General features: G+C 39.0%; 1 protein-coding gene across 7 annotated transcripts in view; it reads left to right on the forward strand.

Annotated features, from left to right (window-relative positions):
* The window catches only part of SLC10A7 (solute carrier family 10 member 7), a 140768-nt gene that overhangs the window by 114851 nt on the left and 6945 nt on the right, over positions 1-18972 (forward strand). For 5 of the 7 annotated variants that reach the window (XM_071753709.1, XM_071753712.1, XM_071753710.1 and 2 more), the window contains 2 exons: positions 2851-2902; positions 4389-4462. In XM_071753709.1, coding sequence (XP_071609810.1) covers positions 2851-2902; positions 4389-4462 — 126 coding nt within the window. Of the gene's footprint in view, positions 1-2850; positions 2903-4388; positions 4463-5365; positions 5508-7979; positions 8202-18972 lie in introns of all 7 variants that reach the window. The other 2 variants (XR_011727777.1, XR_011727778.1) reach the window with 2 other exon arrangements.

An 18972-nucleotide genomic window follows, 5' to 3' on the forward strand; every position in this document is an offset into this window, starting at 1 on the left:
GTCTGTGTTTTGTGGGTGCAATGAGCTGTATGTACTGGAAAGGGGGGGGGGGGTTGCATGCATGAGGCTAAAGTCTGTGCTCTTAATGTGCCTGCTAAACCAGATTACCTGACTTCTCAGGGGTTGGATGCTTTTAGGGGACTGAGTAAGCATTCAGAGAGGGATGAACCCTGCCACTTAGGTGTGCCTGATATTACTCAGTTGTCCTCCATCTCTAAAGGGGCACAGCATAACTTTCCAAGTGTTTACAACCATTCTGTTTGGGCTTTGTTATTAAACCAGAAATGTATTCCAAACACAAAGGGAAGATTTGGGGTTGAGCTGTTACTCAGAAGCGCTGATACATCTTTAAATATTTCTTCCTTACTGTATTACAAGCCTAGAAACTACTTGGGAGTTTAAATAAGTTGATATATTTCTGTGGATGAACACATTTCTTGCAGAGTTTGTTTTAGAAGCACTCTAGTCACTCAGCCTTAAATAACATACACATGAGAGTAGACTGCTGGTATCCTTGCCATCAGTTAAAAATACACTTGCAGATCACTACCTCCCAGGGACAGGCAGTGCTGTACAGGCTCTGTCTCCTCTCCCAGCAGGGAATTCCTGTCTTGCTTCAGACTGTCCAGAGACAGGAGTTTCAGTTTGCTTAGGGGAGAGGTAACTAGAGTATAAATCACATCCCCTACACTCTAAAACTGTTACATTTCAAGAAATCAACACATCACCTACCTTGAAGTGTGTATATGTGCACGTTTCTGTCAAAAAAAAAATAAAATAGTATATCTTCTATAAATTCAACCAACTCTCAAGTCATTAGGAAGTCTACCCCTGCCCTTTGTGGGTCAGTTTTTATTCTGTCCTAATTATGGCAGGTTTTTGGATTATGTGTATGTGTATAAAATACTACATGGAATTATAAATGGTACTGTATAAATATTTTATTCTAAAAGCAAAGGATAAGTAAGCCATGCTAGGGAGCTTTTTTTTCAAAATACTTGTTTGCATAGGCACCTGAGAAGGGCCACATCCCAGATGCACTTAGATCAGTGCAGAGTTGTCAGCAAAAAAGAGGGATATGGAACATTCAAAGAAACTTGGAATTAAGTGATTTTATATTACTGTGCTCTTACTTTGAAAAAAAAAAAAAAAGTTCTTTTTTAGTTAAAAATACTTGTTCTTCCTTGAACAGTTAATGTGGTTGCTTCCCTTGCTTTTCTTGTCCTTTCTTTTATTTCTCTGTGAGACAACTCTGCATTTGTGCCATATGTAATTATACATACCACTTGCAGTGCAGTACACTGAAAATCATTATATATACATTTTCATTGCCAGTGTGCATAACTGGAGTTTCTTAGTAAGAATATTAACATAAGCATTGAAACTGCTTGAAGCATATTAGGCATTTGGGGTTTTTTCTAAATTATTTATGAAACCAAAAAACAGGGATGTAGTGGAGATGGATATGCACATTGTATTCTAGAAAAAGTTGGCTGGATGTGTGTTGTTTTATTCCAGGATGTGAGACCAACACAAAGAGTTTAAATGAAACTGCATTTATTATTCTGCTGAATAATGTTTTTTTATGTAATTTTTATGTTAATATTCAAGCTGCAGCAAAATATGCACAAGAGATAATTGGTAGTAACACATGCTTATTGCTTTACAGAATTATACATATTAAGAGATATTTTTTCTGTGCATATCAAATTAATGTACTTAGATGCAGAAAAAATTGAAATTCAGGATCAATGGGTTGCTTCCCTGGTTCATGAAGTGCATACTGAGGTGCCATTTATACATCCTAGGAAATGTATGTAAGAGAATGGGAAATGTCACAAGTAGTAGCTTACATACCCTGCTATGTTGTCCAGTTGCAAACTGGGGTCAAAATCAAATGTATTGTCTTGGCTGGCAGTACCCTGTGGGCCCTGTCAGCCTCACTGCATTAACAAGTTTTGCAAGAAGGGAGAGCATCCAGCCCAGATTTTGCTGCAAGTGAAAACCATTCCCCTGTAACCCTCAAACACCCAGGAAAGCTCTGTGCAGGGCACAGGGTTTCTTCTCCAGCTCTGTGGGGAGTTCCACTCTGCTGCTGAGTCCCTGAAGTTCCAGGAGCCACCCCAGGGCACAGCAGGAAAGCCACCTCTTTCCCTCAACATGGCCACAGTGGGCTCTGTGCATCCCACATCCCCTGCAAGTGTCAGGAGAGCAGCCAGAGAGGAGAACTCCCCTCAGGATGCTCAGAAATCCCCTGCACTGTCAGCACAAGGCTGACCTGGGCTTGAGTGAAAGCTCATTCAGGAGTTAGCCTTTTGTCTCAGAGGGAATTCAGATATCTGTGATGATATTTTCTTAATTGTGATCATTCATCAGGAGGATGATATACCCAGGGTGTGAGGGTATTTGTTGGGGTTATGCTTACACATGCTGCTTTCTCCCATTGAAGAGAGAGGGGCTAACTTTAAATAGTCTGGCAACCAGAGTATGTCTGAGAGGTTTTATGTTGTCAGCCCAATAAGCAAAGCTGTAGTGCACACAGATGTGCAGCATCCAGTGGTGAACTTAATGCCTTTCTTAATGGCAAGAAATACTTGATTTAGAAGACTTACCTCAGAAAGAACTTGTGTATCCAAGACATTAGCTCTGGTTTTCTTCCATGTAGTGATAGATACTGTTCTTCCAGGCATGATTGTCTTTTAGGGTTGCCTCTCACTGCATTTCTCTGGCTAGACTTAGTCCAGCTTCTGACCTGTTGTGTATGGGGGCAAAAAGCAATGTACACAGCAATTACACAGATTTACTTGATCTCTGCTTCTGTGATCTAATTTGAACTTGTTTCTCTTTCAGTATTCTCTGTTCAGATGAGCTTCATGTTTTTGACTTTCCTCTTCTCTACGAGGTAATTGAATGTGTTGAATCAGAGCCTTTGAATATTTGTTGCATGGGATGTCTTTGTTTTGGGTGATGTGGTTTATGCAAATGTGTAAGGGCAGGTTTCTGAATAGGGGTGACCTCATTTTGCTATTTCATATTGTCCTTACTGCCTTTTCTCTGTTAGAGTTTCATAGGCTGAGAGAGCAGGACCTGAATTCTGTCCTTTCTTGTGTGTTAATTACAGAGTTGTTAAATCTCAATCAATCACTGCTATACCTCATCCACTGAAAAAAATGGATTTGCACAGATGTCACTGAAGGTATAATTTGCCCTGCAGACATGCTGGTGACATATGAGAGAGTGAGCTCAGTTTGACTTTTTACATCTCAAGATACATTTGCTGGGCTGGCAATTCACTCTCCTCTGTATATGTCAAATGTGTTACTTTTATGTGGTGATTCTTAAAAGACAGTTGTCCTGAACTAATGTTTAGTAGAGCTTTTTTTTTTTTCTTTTTCTTTTTAAGTATCAACCATGGAAAGCAGTTTTACATTCACCTCTCAAAAAATGATACCTTGAGAAAGGTGTTGGTCAGTGGCTTTGTAACATCAGTGCAGCTGATCAGAGTATTCACCACTGTCCTCTCACTTAGGCTCAATGGAGCTTTTTCTGCTGAATGGGAAGTGCTGCAATACAGCAGACTCCAGACATACACTTCATATAAATTATACAATATCTGTAAGGGAGAATCACAAAGTTGCAATATCTTAGAACTACTTAGAGCTTTTACAGTTCCACAAGAAAATTTCTCAGTGACATGATCATACCTTGACCTTAAAAAGCATTTTAAAGTAACTTTTGAACTTCTAGACCTAAGCTGGAGGGGAAGATCTGTCCCAGCTGTAAAATCTAAAATGCCACAAGTAGTCACCAACTCAGACAGTAAGGTAAATGTTTAGAATCTCATAAAATGATGCCTAATTTGAACTAAAGGGTGAATCATTGGTCAGTCATACTCTGTCATATTTCTATCCTTTCTGGCCTTACTTCCAATGTATAAATCCCCAGATGCATTTTTTCTCTGAAGTGCAAGGTACCTCCATCTTCCAACCAGTGCTCAGAGCATAGTCTCAACACACTATCAAAACTGAGCATTTTGTTAACATAATGGGAAAAGAAATCAGAGATGAAGCTGGCTGCAGCTGTGATGTAGCATGTTTGCAATAATAACCTTGGCTGGAATAAAGTTGTCTCCTACATACCACGTGTTCAGAATTTCTCTCCTTCACGTGGGAGCATATTCATTAGAGAGTTGGCCACAACTGAGAAACAATTCTCCTTTAAGATGAAATCAAACAGTACTCTTCATTTGTGTTTAGAATTATTTCTGTCACTAGACCTGATCAAAGTGATATGAATGTGCATATAGATCCTCAAAGTAATATATTTGATCGATGATGTTCGAAGAAGATTTTTGCTATCAGAGGTCATTAAAACTCTTTCTTTTCTAGGAATAACTCTGGTTTCACACCAGCAGACACAGTGGCTGTCATTTTCTGTTCCACACACAAATCCCTCACCCTGGGTAAGTCAGGAGATAAGCTTTTGAGCTAAACCACAGTACCATTCATACCTAGCTGTGCTGAAAAAAAATTTGTTGCTTGCTGGCTTTTCTGCTTTTGGTTTTAGAGTGTCAAGTGATGCTACCAGTATGATACTGATAGCAGGTAGCATTCTTGCACAGATAAAATATATACTTATTGCAGGGCAGACAATATAGAGAATAGAGATTTTAGGGGTTATACAGTAAGACTACATTATTTATGAAAAGGTTGATTTTTCTTTCTGTTCTTAGTTTGGTTTTTTTCCTAATCCAATATTGATAAAATTTCAGGTTTGTTACTGAAAGTATTGTAAGGTGTATCTACCCAGTCTGACAGTAAAATCTTACACCAAAAAGCTGGGATGTGCAAGTGAAAAGTCAAAAGGGTATTCAGAAAGCAGGAATAATAGACAATACTGTCTTTTGCTTAACGTGATCAAAATGTATGTGTTTATTTCAAGTCTGCAGATGTTTTGGATACTCCTATTTATTAGAATTCATTTATCAAAACATCATTGAGATATTTGTCACTTATGGCTCCTTAGTGATACTGAGATGTTCTGATAGAAATTCACAAAACACTCCTAAATCAGTTACGCTTGCAGCCTCTTGCTGCTGCTTCATCCATTATGCTCAGCCAGTGAAATGATTAGTACTTGAATATTTTTTACTGTTTTTCAAAATGGGAAAACACATATTTGGTAAAGCATATGTGACTGAATAAGTGCCTTTTCAAGACTTTATCTGTCAAAGAGAAACACAGATGGTGTCAATAACAAAGGTAAGAGCTCTGCCTGAAGCAGGGGAAGAACAAGCTGGGATTAGTTAGATGTTTTCCAAGTCAGTTTGATACAGCAAAACTCATCTCAGGGTTCTTTGCTTCAGCCAGGCCTGTGCTGCACAGCTGTTAGCAAGTGCCATTGAAAGTCTGTGGGAAGTGAAGGAGTTCCTGGAAGACAAGAAAAAGGCAAACATAATGCCTCTTTTTCACAGTGGAAACCAGGAGGGGACGAGGAATTATAGATCAGTGAGTTTAACTTCATTTTGTAGAAAACTACTGAAACAATTGAATAAATTATTTTAACAGTGTAGGAAGAAGCAAGGAAATGAGTAACAGCCTTCTAGGTTTGTCAAATATCTATCATACCAAACTAACCTAATTTCCTTTCACACAAGGTCCTGTGGGTTGCAGAGAAGTAGCAAAAGTTGTATGGCTTAAGAGCATTATGTCTTCTTTTGACATTTGCATGATGTTTTGGGCTCTACAATTCAAAAATTATGTGGACTGACTGGAAAGAGATGAGAGGGGACTGCCATGAATGATCATAGATCTCAAAAACATGACCCTGGAGGAAGGCTGAAACAGCTGGGATGGTTGAGAGAAGACAGAGGAAATACAGTAGTGATCTTTGAATGCTTAAAAGGTTGATGTAAGAAAGCAAAGGAGTAATTCTTTCACAGTGGACTTTTTTAAAAAAAAAACTTTCTTACAGTGATGATGATTTAAGCTAGCAGTCAGGGAAACCTGTATAACACCTTAGCTTTGGAATATGTTGTCTATTGATGTCTTGAATTATTGTATCATTGTAGACAAGCCTCAGACAGGAATTAAATACCTAGAGTTGATCCTGCCTTGAGGCAGAACTCGGATTAAATGATAGGAGGGCTTTTTCAGCCAAGTGATCTAAAAAGATGAAGTTTCAACTAATAAAAGAGCTTGTATTTAGGAGAGTTACACTTGTGTTTATAGAAAGCAATCCCACACCTAAGTCAGAATGCATTACCATACCTGGTGTTTGGAGGTGAATATAAACTTGGGACACAACTGTGATGCTACAGAAGAGGAGCTGGTTGTGTTTAACAGCACAAGTGTGTAAGGCTCCCCTTGCATCCCCAGTGAAAATAGTTTTGTATATGCTCTGTTAAACACTTCTGCAGCTTGCTATGATGCTAAGAAAATAAGCACAAAGCCTTTTTTTCAAATCCTAACAGGGCTTGCTGTAATCCAGAAAAAAATGAAGACACTTCATTTCTTTTGCTTATTCTACCAGGTATCCTCATGCAGGCTTGCACACTGCTGAGTTGGATCACTTTTCTTCTGCTAGTACACTATTCTTCTATATTTTATTTTCTCCTTTAGAAGAACCTAGTTTAAGGTTCCTAGTTTGCTGGACTTTTTTGCTTATATTTTCCCAATTCCAAGGTATTCCTCTCATTAGCACACACTGATGAGACAAGCTTTATATTTTGCAGCTCTCTTTGCCTAGGCACACAAACAAAAATACTTGGGGCTCCTTGAATTCAAGGGTTCCTGCAGCTTCTCCTTGTGCAAGGAGGCAGGACCCTGAGCTGATGATGTACACAGGAATGTTGTTAACCAGAACAGGTTGCATTTATTCCTTCAGTGCAGGTGAAAGCAGAGTACCTGTGATTTGTTCCAAGGACAGTTTAATCTGCAACACAGCCTTGCCCACCCTGCTCTTAGCAGGAAAAAGAAGACTTAGGCATTTTGGCCCTTAGTCTTTTGTTGTTCTGTGGCATTTCTCCTTGTCCAGAGGTGTTACTATAAAACATGCAAGCAGAACCTTCTGTTCTCCTGTAGCAGAGGGAGTTTTTCCTTCACCCTCCATCACTAAAATGCCAGAACACACAAGCCCGGCTCAGGGTCTGGTGTCACATCCGTAGTGGAGCTCTGCTTTGTTTGTCTTTGGGATTCCAACAGTAGTGTATAAATGACCCCCCAACACTTGTTCTTTCACTTTGAAACTGATTTCTCTCAGCTTGGCAGGTGAAACTCCAAATAGGTATGTCTGGCCCATTCCCAGGGGAGCTCAGAACGGCACTGACTAAAGTGGGAGAAGAGCTGACAGCTTTAAAGCTTTAGAAGTGGTAATAGGAGAGGCACAAGAAGACTTTTCTAAGTCACTTTCTCCCATACCATATTATGAAACCAGCTAATTCCCATGCACTGCATGCTCATGAGGCCAACTGCCACTTCCAGTGCTGAATCCATGAATAAGTGCTTGCTCTGCACAGAGATGAGTGCTGTTCCCATATGCTGGGTTTTATTTTGTAGACAGAACAGTTGACACACTTTTTGTCTCAGAGATCAGAGTGCAGGGCATGTTTGTGTAAGGACAAATTACACAGGGTGGGTGCCTTTGTGTCTCTTAGCTCAGAACACAAGCCAGTATTTCTGCACAGAGGTGGGTGCTTTGGCAAGTTTTTCAACACGTATGCAGAAAAGCCAATGTATATTTGTATTTCAGTTAATTAGTGATATAAACTTGGAAGTAGCAGAGATAAATGCAGTATTCACAATGCCCTCTGGCATATTCACCCACTCTGTTCTCTTTCTCTCCTTCTCCCTGCTCACATATATGCACAGGACATGTGAGCACACACATATGTGGACGTTTGATGCATGGCTTTTATTAGTGCATTTGCCATTGATTGATTAGTACTTAGTATTAGTACTTCTTCTATTGATTGATTGCAGATGAAGTGACTATTTGACCTTTAATTATGAGCCTTGCTATTGAAAATGACATTGAGCTATGGCTTCACATAATCCATCTGGAAAGCCCAACATGATGCCATTCCCTGGAGTTCATTCAGTGAAAAGAGAAGAGGCCTCAAGGAAGTGCAAAGCTATCAGTGTGGCTCACCTGAAAAAATACTGCAGAGTTGGTGTTTGTGCTTACACAGAAGTTGTAGCCAGGTACAGAACATTATTATAATTATGCACAGAGTCAATTGCTAGTTAGAAATTACAACAATTCCAAAAGGAAAATGCAGGACTGTAAAAAAATATTTTCACTTTAATTCTTTGTATTTACTGTGGAAAATTATTTTATCAGCAAAAAAACTGGAGTACTGCTATCAGCTTTGGCTAGCACAAGTGCAAATGTTATTAGTGTAGGTCTGATGAACATCAGATTCATAAAGTACCAAAATAAAAATAACAGTAACCCCACTTTATTACAAAAACAAGGTACTGTTTGTGATGAGAGTGTATTTTTCCTCATTTGGATTTATTAGTGTAGCAGTTCTTTCACTATGGAATTCTTGAAGCAATTCAATCAAAGTCCCTGGGCTACAAAACATTTTCAGGAAATAATAGAAGTTAATTTTGCAAACAAAACCCAAAGGACTAACTTTGTTATGTATTGTTTTGATTTCATTCAAATTTATTTTTAAAAATAAATTTGGCTTCTTACTGCACAAGTCTGAAACTCATGGTCTGGGCTTGAACAATTGTTAAAAGCCTCCTGTAATACACAAGTAGCTTCCCAGACAACTCAATTGTCTGTGAGGGGCTCATCAGGCTGTGGATTAATCAGCCTGTGCCTTCCCCTGAGGTCCCCAGCTGCAGGATGTGACAGAGCATCGTGCTCACATAGAGCTCCAGCCTGCTCACAGCTATATATAGTTTCCTCGTGTTTTCTACAGATATCTCCTTACAAGATTTTTCAGAGATAAATAATATATATGCACAGCTTAAACTGCTGCTGTTTAGTAGTAGCTGGGTCTTTGCTTCATCTTTTTTTTTTTTTTTTCCCTAGACCCAAACTCTGAAATGTACTAATTAAGCAAGACACTTCTTATTGTATGGTGATAATCAGCTTTCCCTTTTAGAGAGAAAAATGCCAAAATGTTCAAACTTGTGTCAAGATAAAAGGTTGGTAATTCTGATTTTCTAAAAAGGAGACATTTCTTAATAATTCTACATTAGAGAGTAAGATGGTAAAATGGGGTGTGTTGCCCTGGGTGAGCATTCAGGCTATGCTCTGTGCTATTTTTAAAATGTGGTGTTTTTTCTCTGCTCCTGGCAGAGAATTGTCCTCTAAGGCAATTATTCATCAAGGTACAGACTGTGGCTAGCTATAAATGTGTGAATAATTCCTCTGACTTTTACATGAAGATATAGAAAATAATCTTGGTTATGTGATCTGTGGGTTTGGAAGAGTACACCTTCTTAGACTGTTTCTTTTACTTTTAAAATTGTCCTGTGGATGTTGAACAGGAGACATTACTGCTGGCACCGTGTCATACTTCTTGGTGTTAGTAGTGCTTGAACTTGTGTATTTTTTTATATGTTACAAACATATTTTTAATTTAATTTTATTGTGTCTATTGAACACCTGGGGGAGTTTAATTACTTGCCCAGATGTCTAATAGTACAGTACAAGTGAAAATGATTTGGCTGCTCCTCTGCCCAGAACTGGTGAGTGCTGACCATTGGGGCAGAAGGGTAGCTGAGAGGAGGAATATGCTTGATAGAATCAGTGTCTTGTGGGGGCCAATATGAGCCCCTCACTACTGCTAGAGAGTTAGAAATTCTCCCATTCCTGCCCCTGAGATCCCAGGGGGGGTTGCTGAAACCTTTAATGAGTTTTGATTCTGTGATTCTTGGGGCCAAAATGAAATTTTTTTCTCTTCAGTCTTCGCTCAGCATTTGCTTGGAAAAAGCAGCTAGTGATTCAGTGGGCTTTTTCCTCTGGCCTGTTATTCCCCTTCTCTTTAGAAAAAAACAAAACAAAACTGAGGGATTTATGCTAACATGGGATGATAGGGGGAAGAAGCACTTGGATCCACTGCACTTCTTTCAGGTCAGCATCTTTTTTCTTGAGCCCAACTTGAGGACAGGTGGATCATCTTTACTAGTTCTGCAGTCTTCTAGGACCAACATTTGGTTCTTACCAAACAATATTACCAGTCAGGTTGATACCACATAATTGGCTTGTCTCCTTTCTCAGTGGACCCCAAAGCAGGCCCAGGAACTGCTGCTATTTCCAGTGTGGCTGCCATACCAGAATATCAGCAAAACCAAATACAGAACAAAGATTTCTGTAACTGGGAACAGTTATAAAGGTCTTTTGCTTGAACTGACAGATCCACCCAAGGGCAGCTGCCATTTTGCATATGTGAGCATTTCTATAATGCTAAGGCCACCACTGACTTGAAGGGGCTGTCCCCACAAGAAGTCAAACTCACAGTTCTGAGTGGGCCATGGTTGCTGGGATAGTCTCTGCCTGAACTTCTCTTTTATTTTCCCTCACTATTCACATACGTGGCTGAGCAAGCACCCACTGTTTTTCTCCTTCAGACCAGAGCACTCTCAGGGCTGTGTTTTTGGGAAGGGAATGTGCTGGTGGGCCAATCATAGAATCATAGAATCCTAGGGGTTGGAAGGGACCTCGAAAGATCATCTAGTCCAACCCCCCCTGCCAGAGCAGGGCCCCCTAGAGTCCATCGCCTAGGAACGTGTCCAGGTGGGTTTTGAATGTCTCCAGTGAAGGAGACTCCACAACCCCCCTGGGCAGCCTGTTCCAGGGCTCTGTCACCCTTACAGTAAAAAAATTTTTTCTGATATTCAACTTGAACCTCCTATGCTCCAAAATGAAATATGAAATTAGGAGATGGCATTGTCCAGTGTACACAGAGTACCAGGTTCTCCCTTGATTTTAATCACAAGGTTCACAATATAACATCACTTATCTAGAGCAGTTTACTCAAATTTAACCTCTGTGTGATTCTAGAAAGGGAAATACTAGAATAAATTAGGGAATCTCCTTTCTTCTCTGACCTGAAACATACATTTCTTTGATTAGACTCAGAATGTGGCAAGAAATTCTGTACCATCTCCCAGGGATTCCTTTTCATCTGTATACTCTGCCAGTAGTAGGTTTTTTATTAATATTTAGAAAGTTTGCCTCCAGCAGTACTAAAATGTGCATCAGAGGACAACAGTTGTTTACTGTGTTTGAACTGAAGAATCTCACCCAGGAGATCTCATTCACTTGAAGTTTACATCTCTCAATCTCGACTTGCAGAAAGAGATCGATGAATAACAATTGTCATTTCAGACTTGCACCTCTCCAATTATTTATTTGGTTGTGTGTCTTCCTAGATGTGCATGTAATTGTATCAGACACTAAAAACCAGATTGCAGGTTTTTAATGACAGCAAGCTCATATGTCTTTGTAATGAAAAAATAAAAATAAAAACACATACCCATCTGTAAAATTATAATGACTCAAGAGCCCTCCCTCCCCACCAAAACCAGTTAAAGTTAATTTATCTACTTTTAGAAACTACATTATATTCAGCAGATAGCTGACAGGTTACCCTTGGGAAGACCCACATTTGGACATGACTCAAGATTACTTTTTTTTTGTTGTTACCTCAAGCTGGCAGAGGCTACAAGTGTCACCCACACTAAAGCTGTTGAGTATTGAAGCTGATGCAAAGTCTCCCTCAGAGAGCTGCATCTACATTTGCTGTTCTCAGGGCACCTTCTGGCAGCCAGGCTCAGCTCCTGAGTCCAGGCACCTCAAAACAGTGGGTGCAAAGATGTGAAAAAAAACACAGCAGCAGCAAAATTTAGGAATTTCCTATTGCAGAATGGTCTTAGGAATCTGAAAAAGAGTTCCTCCTCTAAACGCTGCCAAAAGCACTGCAAGCACATAACCCTAGACCATAGAGTTTTAGGATAGGAAATTGTGTCCCTCAGTATTTCTAGATAATAAGCAGTTTTCTCAAAATGCCTTCCAAAATGACTGGAGCATTGAAGCTTTTCTGGCCTCATATTTTCTTTTCTTGGCCACAGAAAACAGATGAAGAGAGTTAGAGGAAATTTTATTATAGTATTCCTAGAAAATACTTTCTTCTCTATGAAAAGTGTTTTCTTGTTTTACCATTTATCATGAATGTATGCTTTGTGTTTTCCCTTGCATCACAGTTTCAGGAGAAAAAAAGCTTTCAGAAATCTAATTAAAAGATAGTGGAGTTTGGAGCATAACCTCCATATTCTTATGTGTATGAAAAGTGAACTCATACCTAAGCAACAAACAGAGCCCCAAAGTGTGAGGATCAGTTTACATTTCTTTGCCCAAATTGAAGTGCCTAATTCAGGGTAAGTCACATTCAAAATATGATTTATGATGGTTGAATTAATTCTTCAATTCCCTGTTAATTATCACTACCATGTTGGCAGACAGGCAGAGGGGTTTTGGAGTCTAAGGCACTGATCTTCAGTTGTTGGTGTTAATGCTTCATTGTTAGCAAGTGGTAAGGTTGCCTGTGTTGTTCACTAAACATCAATTCCAATCTGAATGTACCCACTGAAAACCCAGAAATAGACAAACTGCACTTTCTTTTTCTTCCTCTAGCTTTTACATTTTTTTTTAATTTAAAATTGATATTATCGAGATGTTCTGTCTCTTAGTAACTGTACTTACATTGCACTTAATTATTTATTTCTATGATGAGTATAATGAGCCAGCTACAAAAGAACAAGGATTAGTAAAAGTATTCAAAGCATATTAGGTTTTCTTCTTTTTTTTTTTTTTTTTTTTTTTTGTTCTTGTTAAAGTTAGGGCAAAACAAGTATATTCTGTCTCATTGGTTTATCTTCCTTCTTTACTTAAATATTTGACCAGTCCAGTTCCTTACCATACTGTGGGTCTTGGGGAAATTCCTGCATCCTGGCACAGCTATACAGCCAATGTGTTTCCATACCACTCTGATTCAGCTCAGAGCCTTCATAGCAATTTTACCTCCAAAACATAAGTTATTTGATGTAATGCAAGGGTTTGTTGGATATTCTGGTGAGTCATTTTTCTTTCCCAAGGAGGCAGATGACAGTGAAAATGTTTTTGAAGATTAGGGTCCATGCAGAGCTCCAAAGGGAACTAGGATACCCCTCCATTTTACAGTATTTTTCCTGCAGCTCTTCCAGACCCCTGTAATTCTTCACCAGTCCTTTACAAAACGTTCCTTGCCAGATGTCTTTTTTTTTTTTTTCTACTTTGTGTACCTGTTTTTTTGCTTTCCACTGCATGGATCACTAACCTGAAACATGAAAATATACTGAAAATTGTCTTTTTTCCCTGAAAATATATTAAGGACAAGTCCTCATACAGCATGTATGGTCAGCTTTGAGTAACCTGTTCTCCCTGTGATGTGATTTCATATTCCATTGGAAGATGGTGTCTTCAGCTGAAATGAGAATACTCAGTAGTAAGCAAATGTTTGTATTGTTCTGGGTTGTCAGATACCATTCAGTTATTCCTTTAACTAAAAGAAACTGGTCCTGAAGGAGGAGCATTTAACTAGAGTTCAGTGAATGCTCTGGAGAGAGCATGGGTATAGGAAAAGGAAACCTGAACCAGTTTATCAGTAAAAAGCATCTTCTTCTGTTGTCATCTGAGCATTTGATAACAGTCTGAATGAGGGAAAGAAACATCTTCTGTCCCTGGCTAGTCTTTGCCTAAGGATAAGACTTAGTGGATAAACTTCTGTCTCCTCAAAACTAACTGTAGCAATGTGACTCTCCTGGGCAGAAAAAGGGAATCCCTGAAGAAAGCTTTCAAAGGAGATTAGCAGCAGCTTGCTGTTCTGGTACATATCTGCATGAACAACTTTTTATTATCCTCTAAAATGGATTTTACTGGGATCTCAGCATCCTTTCCCACCATGCAGTCACTGGGCTACATGCAATAGTATTCAGAAGCTTGGTGTTAAAATTTCAGGTGCTTATTTGGCACTGCCTTTGCCAGGGGTAAGCTCAGAAACCCCCTGCTCTGGCAACTCAGGGAAGTGTTATGCAATACATGCCCCTTTGCAGGACTTTTCTCAGTTGGGAAAAAAAAAAAAAAGTTATTTGACCTCCTAATGTTCCCTTCACATCAGCTTCTGACAGGATCCTTCAGAGAGTAGCATGGAGAGTGTCAGAGAAGCTACTGTCATACACTTGATTCATTTTGTACATTGCAATTCTGAAATTAATAGATGAGTAGAAGGGGGAACTAAAAATCCAGAAGCTAAGGCTTTTCTTCAGAGTATTTCCACTGCCTCTTTGCAAAGGGTTGATTGGCATTTTGAGTCCTGAATGCTTGGTTGTTGTATAGTCCTTGTGATGACCTCTTTGTTTTGCCCCAAATCTCTTCTCCTAAGAAGAAATGCTGCAACATTTTGTGATTTGGAATGTGTTTCAGTAATGTAAGCAATAAAGTATTAGGATAAATTGTTTGTTATGAAGACATTGAAGGGGGAAAACCTATACAGTAAAGTATGTAAGTAGAGCATCTGCTTCGGTTGTGTAAAATAAGGGCCTGTGTTTCTGTGGCAATAAAAATGTTCCAATAGTTCTCTGAACCCACTGCAATGTGATAGAAAACAGCAAATGATGAAACAGTGCTTTGAGCAGAGCATACACTTTCAGTGAGCATAAAATAAACATATTAAAATAGAAAAAAAACCCAACCCTGATTTCCAGTACTTATTGTTTTATCACTTCCATCATGGGTATAGGATAAAAGAAAACTCTTACTCGCTTGTTAGAAGAATAAAGCTCCTACTTGAAGTTCTTACTTGGCAGATGTCAGTTGAAAGCTCTGCTATGGAATATGCTGCAATGTCAAACTCTGTTGGGTAATTTTAGACAAATGTGTCATGTGTGACACGGAAATATGGCATGCTGTACATTAGTGATTTCCCAAGTGTTTGGATCAGGTAGTAATGTGCTGAGAAAGTGCTCTTTATCTCTCCACACTGTGTACTTGCATAGCAGTGGGGAAAGGCTTTTGGTAGAAATTACTTCAGTCAGAAAAAGAATCCATTTACAATATGTGCCTTCTAACATCTTTCAGACAATGCATTGTATTAAAGAGGCATTTTTTGATTAATGTTTTATAAACATTTTTCAGCATGACAGCTTAAAGTCCCAGTAAAATTGTAAATGCGTGCATAGTGCTCACTTCCATAAAGTCAAATGCCATCTCATAAAGTCTAGTTGGATCCTGTCAGTGACAGTGACACAGAATCAGTACCTTGGAGCATTAAAATTAATTTGCTTCATTTATATTACTGCAGTGATAGCTAGATGAAAAGAGCCCTATATTTAAATTCTCTTAAAAATACCATCAAATCTTTTTAGGATTTTTTTATTATTATTATTTTACAGTTAACTAAATGTAGTGAAGTGCAGCATAATATTTTCATGGGTGTTTTAGGAAGGTGACTACAAAATATGAAAGTAGCAAAGGGAAAAGGGAAGGATGTGGGAGGTTATACTGGTTGCAGGTCTGGAGTAAAGATAAATAAGTTTCAGGTGCAGCAGTGGCCTTTGTCCAGGGCTGATAAAACAGCTTTGGAGCAAAACTGGAACACCCTGGAGCAATGGAGAGCAAACAGGGCTCTTCTATGCTATCCCAGACAGGAAGAGGAGCCCTCCCACTCTTCCTCACCACTGTTGGAGGTCATGGATAAACAGCTTTTTCCTTGCTAGCTCTTCCTCAGGTTTCCAAAGTTCTTGTGTGAAATCGGCTGATGGAGGACACAAATGGGGAGAAAAATTAGTAATTAGTTGTTCTTCATGTCACAGCCTTAGCTCACTTCTCTGGGTTGCATTGTGACTGTGATTTCAGTGTCCACTGCACTTAGTGGAGTTTAGTGATTTTAGTGCAAGTACCTAAAATTTACATTTCTTTAAGGGAGCAGAATCAAGGTCTTGGGAAGCAAAGCCAAGCAGGATAGAAGCATGGGAGTGAAGAAGAGGAGGAAAGAGGAAGGGAGAAAATAGGAACAGAAAAAGCAAACAAAAGCCTCTGAATACCAGAGCCAAAGAGCAAGGAGGAAGATGGGAACACAAGGGCAGACTGGTAGGATAAACATAACCAACCAAAGGAGAAAAGGGAAATTTAAGGTTAAAAGCTGTGAATGCCAGTGATCTTGTTTGTAAGGGATATCTGTGGGATGATCTCAGTGATTCCTCCTCCTTCTTTCTGCTCCAGTTCTCTGCAGTCCTGGTCAGGTCCTGCTTTCTCACCCTGATAGGTGCCACATTCCCTCTTTCTTTGGAGTGGGATGGGTTACAACCCTGACTTGTGACTGTCACAGTGTTTGCTCAGCTTTGGTCCAGGAGTTGGACCCATGCAAAAAGGCTGCTCAAAAGACTTTTGGCAGCTCAACAGCTTGTTATACACCTGCTTGGAGGAAAGCTGCCCAAGTTGGCACCAAACCACAGAGAAGCACTTTGTCATTCAGTTCTGTGATATGGAGTGAGTGAGGGTCTCTTGCAGAAGAGTTAAATGAAGCTTCTGGAAGCTTGGAACTTCATAATCTGCAGCAACACAAATGAGTGTTTGTGGCACGACCCTTCAGACCAGAGCAGCATTCTTAAAGCATTCCTCCTCCTGTGTCAATCAACATGAAGACCCCTAAAAGTCAGTTCAATCACCCTGAAATGCAGATAAGCATGATTAATGGCTCTGAGAAAACAAAACTAAAAAAATCCTTACAGGCATTATTCTTTATATATGTGGAAGCAGCAGAATGCTCTGAAGGGCAAGTAAATGCCCTAATAATACCTGGGGGTGGGGAGAGTAAAGAGAGCTGTGTACTTTAAGGAAACTTTAGAGCAAAGTAGCAGTCTGGGGTTTAATATATGTGATTTGATCCTATGGAAAAAATTACCTGTCTTTGACTTAGTGTAGCTATAATACTCCATCAATACTGGAAGCAATACACTGTAAAAGATGAGGAAAAGAGGAGTGGACAGCCCAAAATAAAGATATCCATTTTGCTAAGTACTTTCATTTCTTGCCATCTGTAAGATTTAAATTGACTTTATTAGTGTTGTTAAAATCCCACCTGTTCATGTCACTGCTTTTTCCCTCAGTGTTTTTGTTCTAGCTTCTCTTAGTGCTGGTTCACAATTTCACTGTAAAAAAGCATTTCAGCATCAGCCCAGGCATTATAATGTCATTTTTCTTCCTTTGGTTGGTATTTGGTTTTCCTTTTTAATTTTTTTTCCCCAAGTGTTTTATATATTATTATTGTTATTACTACTACTACTACTTTTTAAAGAGAGGCAAAAGTGACTATTAAAATATTTTTTTACTAATTAGGAATTTGCATGAGCTTTGTATATTTGGAAAACATTAGCAGTGATACTGATGCTTGCAGTCACTATAAAAAAGTTTACTAATTTTAAAAAATAAGTATAACCCATGTTGCTTTGTTCAGCTTTGTGGTAATGGTACTGACACAAGCATTTGTGACTGGAGTCTCTGGATCTGTCATTAAGTATTTTCTGAGAGGGCTGCATACTGGCAATGTTGGAATTATAAAAGTCTGCATAGAAAGGCAGTGGGGCTTTTTCTTTCAATTGAACTAATGCTTATCTGAAAAAAATTATTAGTATTTCTTCATTTCACCAGTTAGTTTTTCCTGGTAAATCACAGGAACTTTAATTGCACGTTAGTAGCTTACAGAAACCTATTGTTGTGACATGTATTTAAACAAGCTGTGAATTAAGAACCTCTTTCCACCCATTGATCTAATTATATTGTCACAGTAATTGTAGTATTTTGTATCTATATTTGACAACTTTAATTTTCTTTTCCTGGTATACCAAAGTAGCTTTTCTCCTGAGGATTTACCTTTTAGGCTGGAATTCTTCCTCTTCCCTTTCAGAAAGTGCACAGTGATTTAAAGCACGTCTCAGTCACTTTGGATCCATTCTGTTCACAGCTCCACCCTCAGTTTTCTGTGTGATCCTAGGCTAGTCATTTTAGTGTTCTCTGATTCTCTGTAGGAGTCTTGGTCAGTGGTTTTGGATCTGTGGATGAAATTGCACTGCCAAAACACCAGGTACTGTCTTAGTCTTACAAACATAAATATAGCATGTTCATAGCTTGGGACTCCAGCTTTTTTTTCTGTGGGTAGAGAACTGAAAAGGACCCACAGGGGTCAAGTTAAGACTTTAAAGCAGGCAATAAAAACTTTATCTGCTTACAAAACAGTGTGATGGGCAATTGAAGTAATTGCACTACTTAATATAATACACATGTCCATTTAACTTCTATTGAAATACTACCTATTCCCGAGCCCCAGAAATTAGTGTTAATAATAAGCACTGTGATAGGTTCATTATGTCATTGTTAAGGTAATTACAATGTTGAAATTAAGCATGCAAGCCTTTTTTTATTTGATTTAATTTTTCCCTGGAAATACTCACAAACGTAAAGGCTATTAGTATATGGACAAGATTACTTGTGGTATAATGTGATGAAGCTAATCAAATAATGACAAGAAGTAGTGCTGTGGAAGCATGATGAAGATTTCAGCAGGTCTGGACATGTGTCAGCAATAGTGGGGCACTGCTGGAACAGTAAGATTCAACAAATAATCTGTTTGATCACACAGGGAAGAGGCAACTCTTATTAGGGGAAACCTGGAAGGTTTTTGAGAATGGGAGTTTTTCCAAGACACAAATAAAAGTTTATGTAAACAGTCAGCTTTGGCTGATCTGAAACATCTGCTAATGGAAGTATGAAGGGCATGTGGCATAAAGCTCTTCTTTTTATTATTGCTAAGAAAAGAGACAGAGATGAACCCTGTGTGTAGTCTGCTCTGCTGCAAGAGTGATGCTGGTGGAAGATTCCTAGGATGACACTGAAGATGAGGGAGAAAATAAGATTTAT

Source organism: Heliangelus exortis, chromosome 10, assembly GCF_036169615.1.
Source record: "Heliangelus exortis chromosome 10, bHelExo1.hap1, whole genome shotgun sequence".
Classification (NCBI taxonomy): Eukaryota; Metazoa; Chordata; class Aves; order Apodiformes; family Trochilidae; genus Heliangelus; species Heliangelus exortis.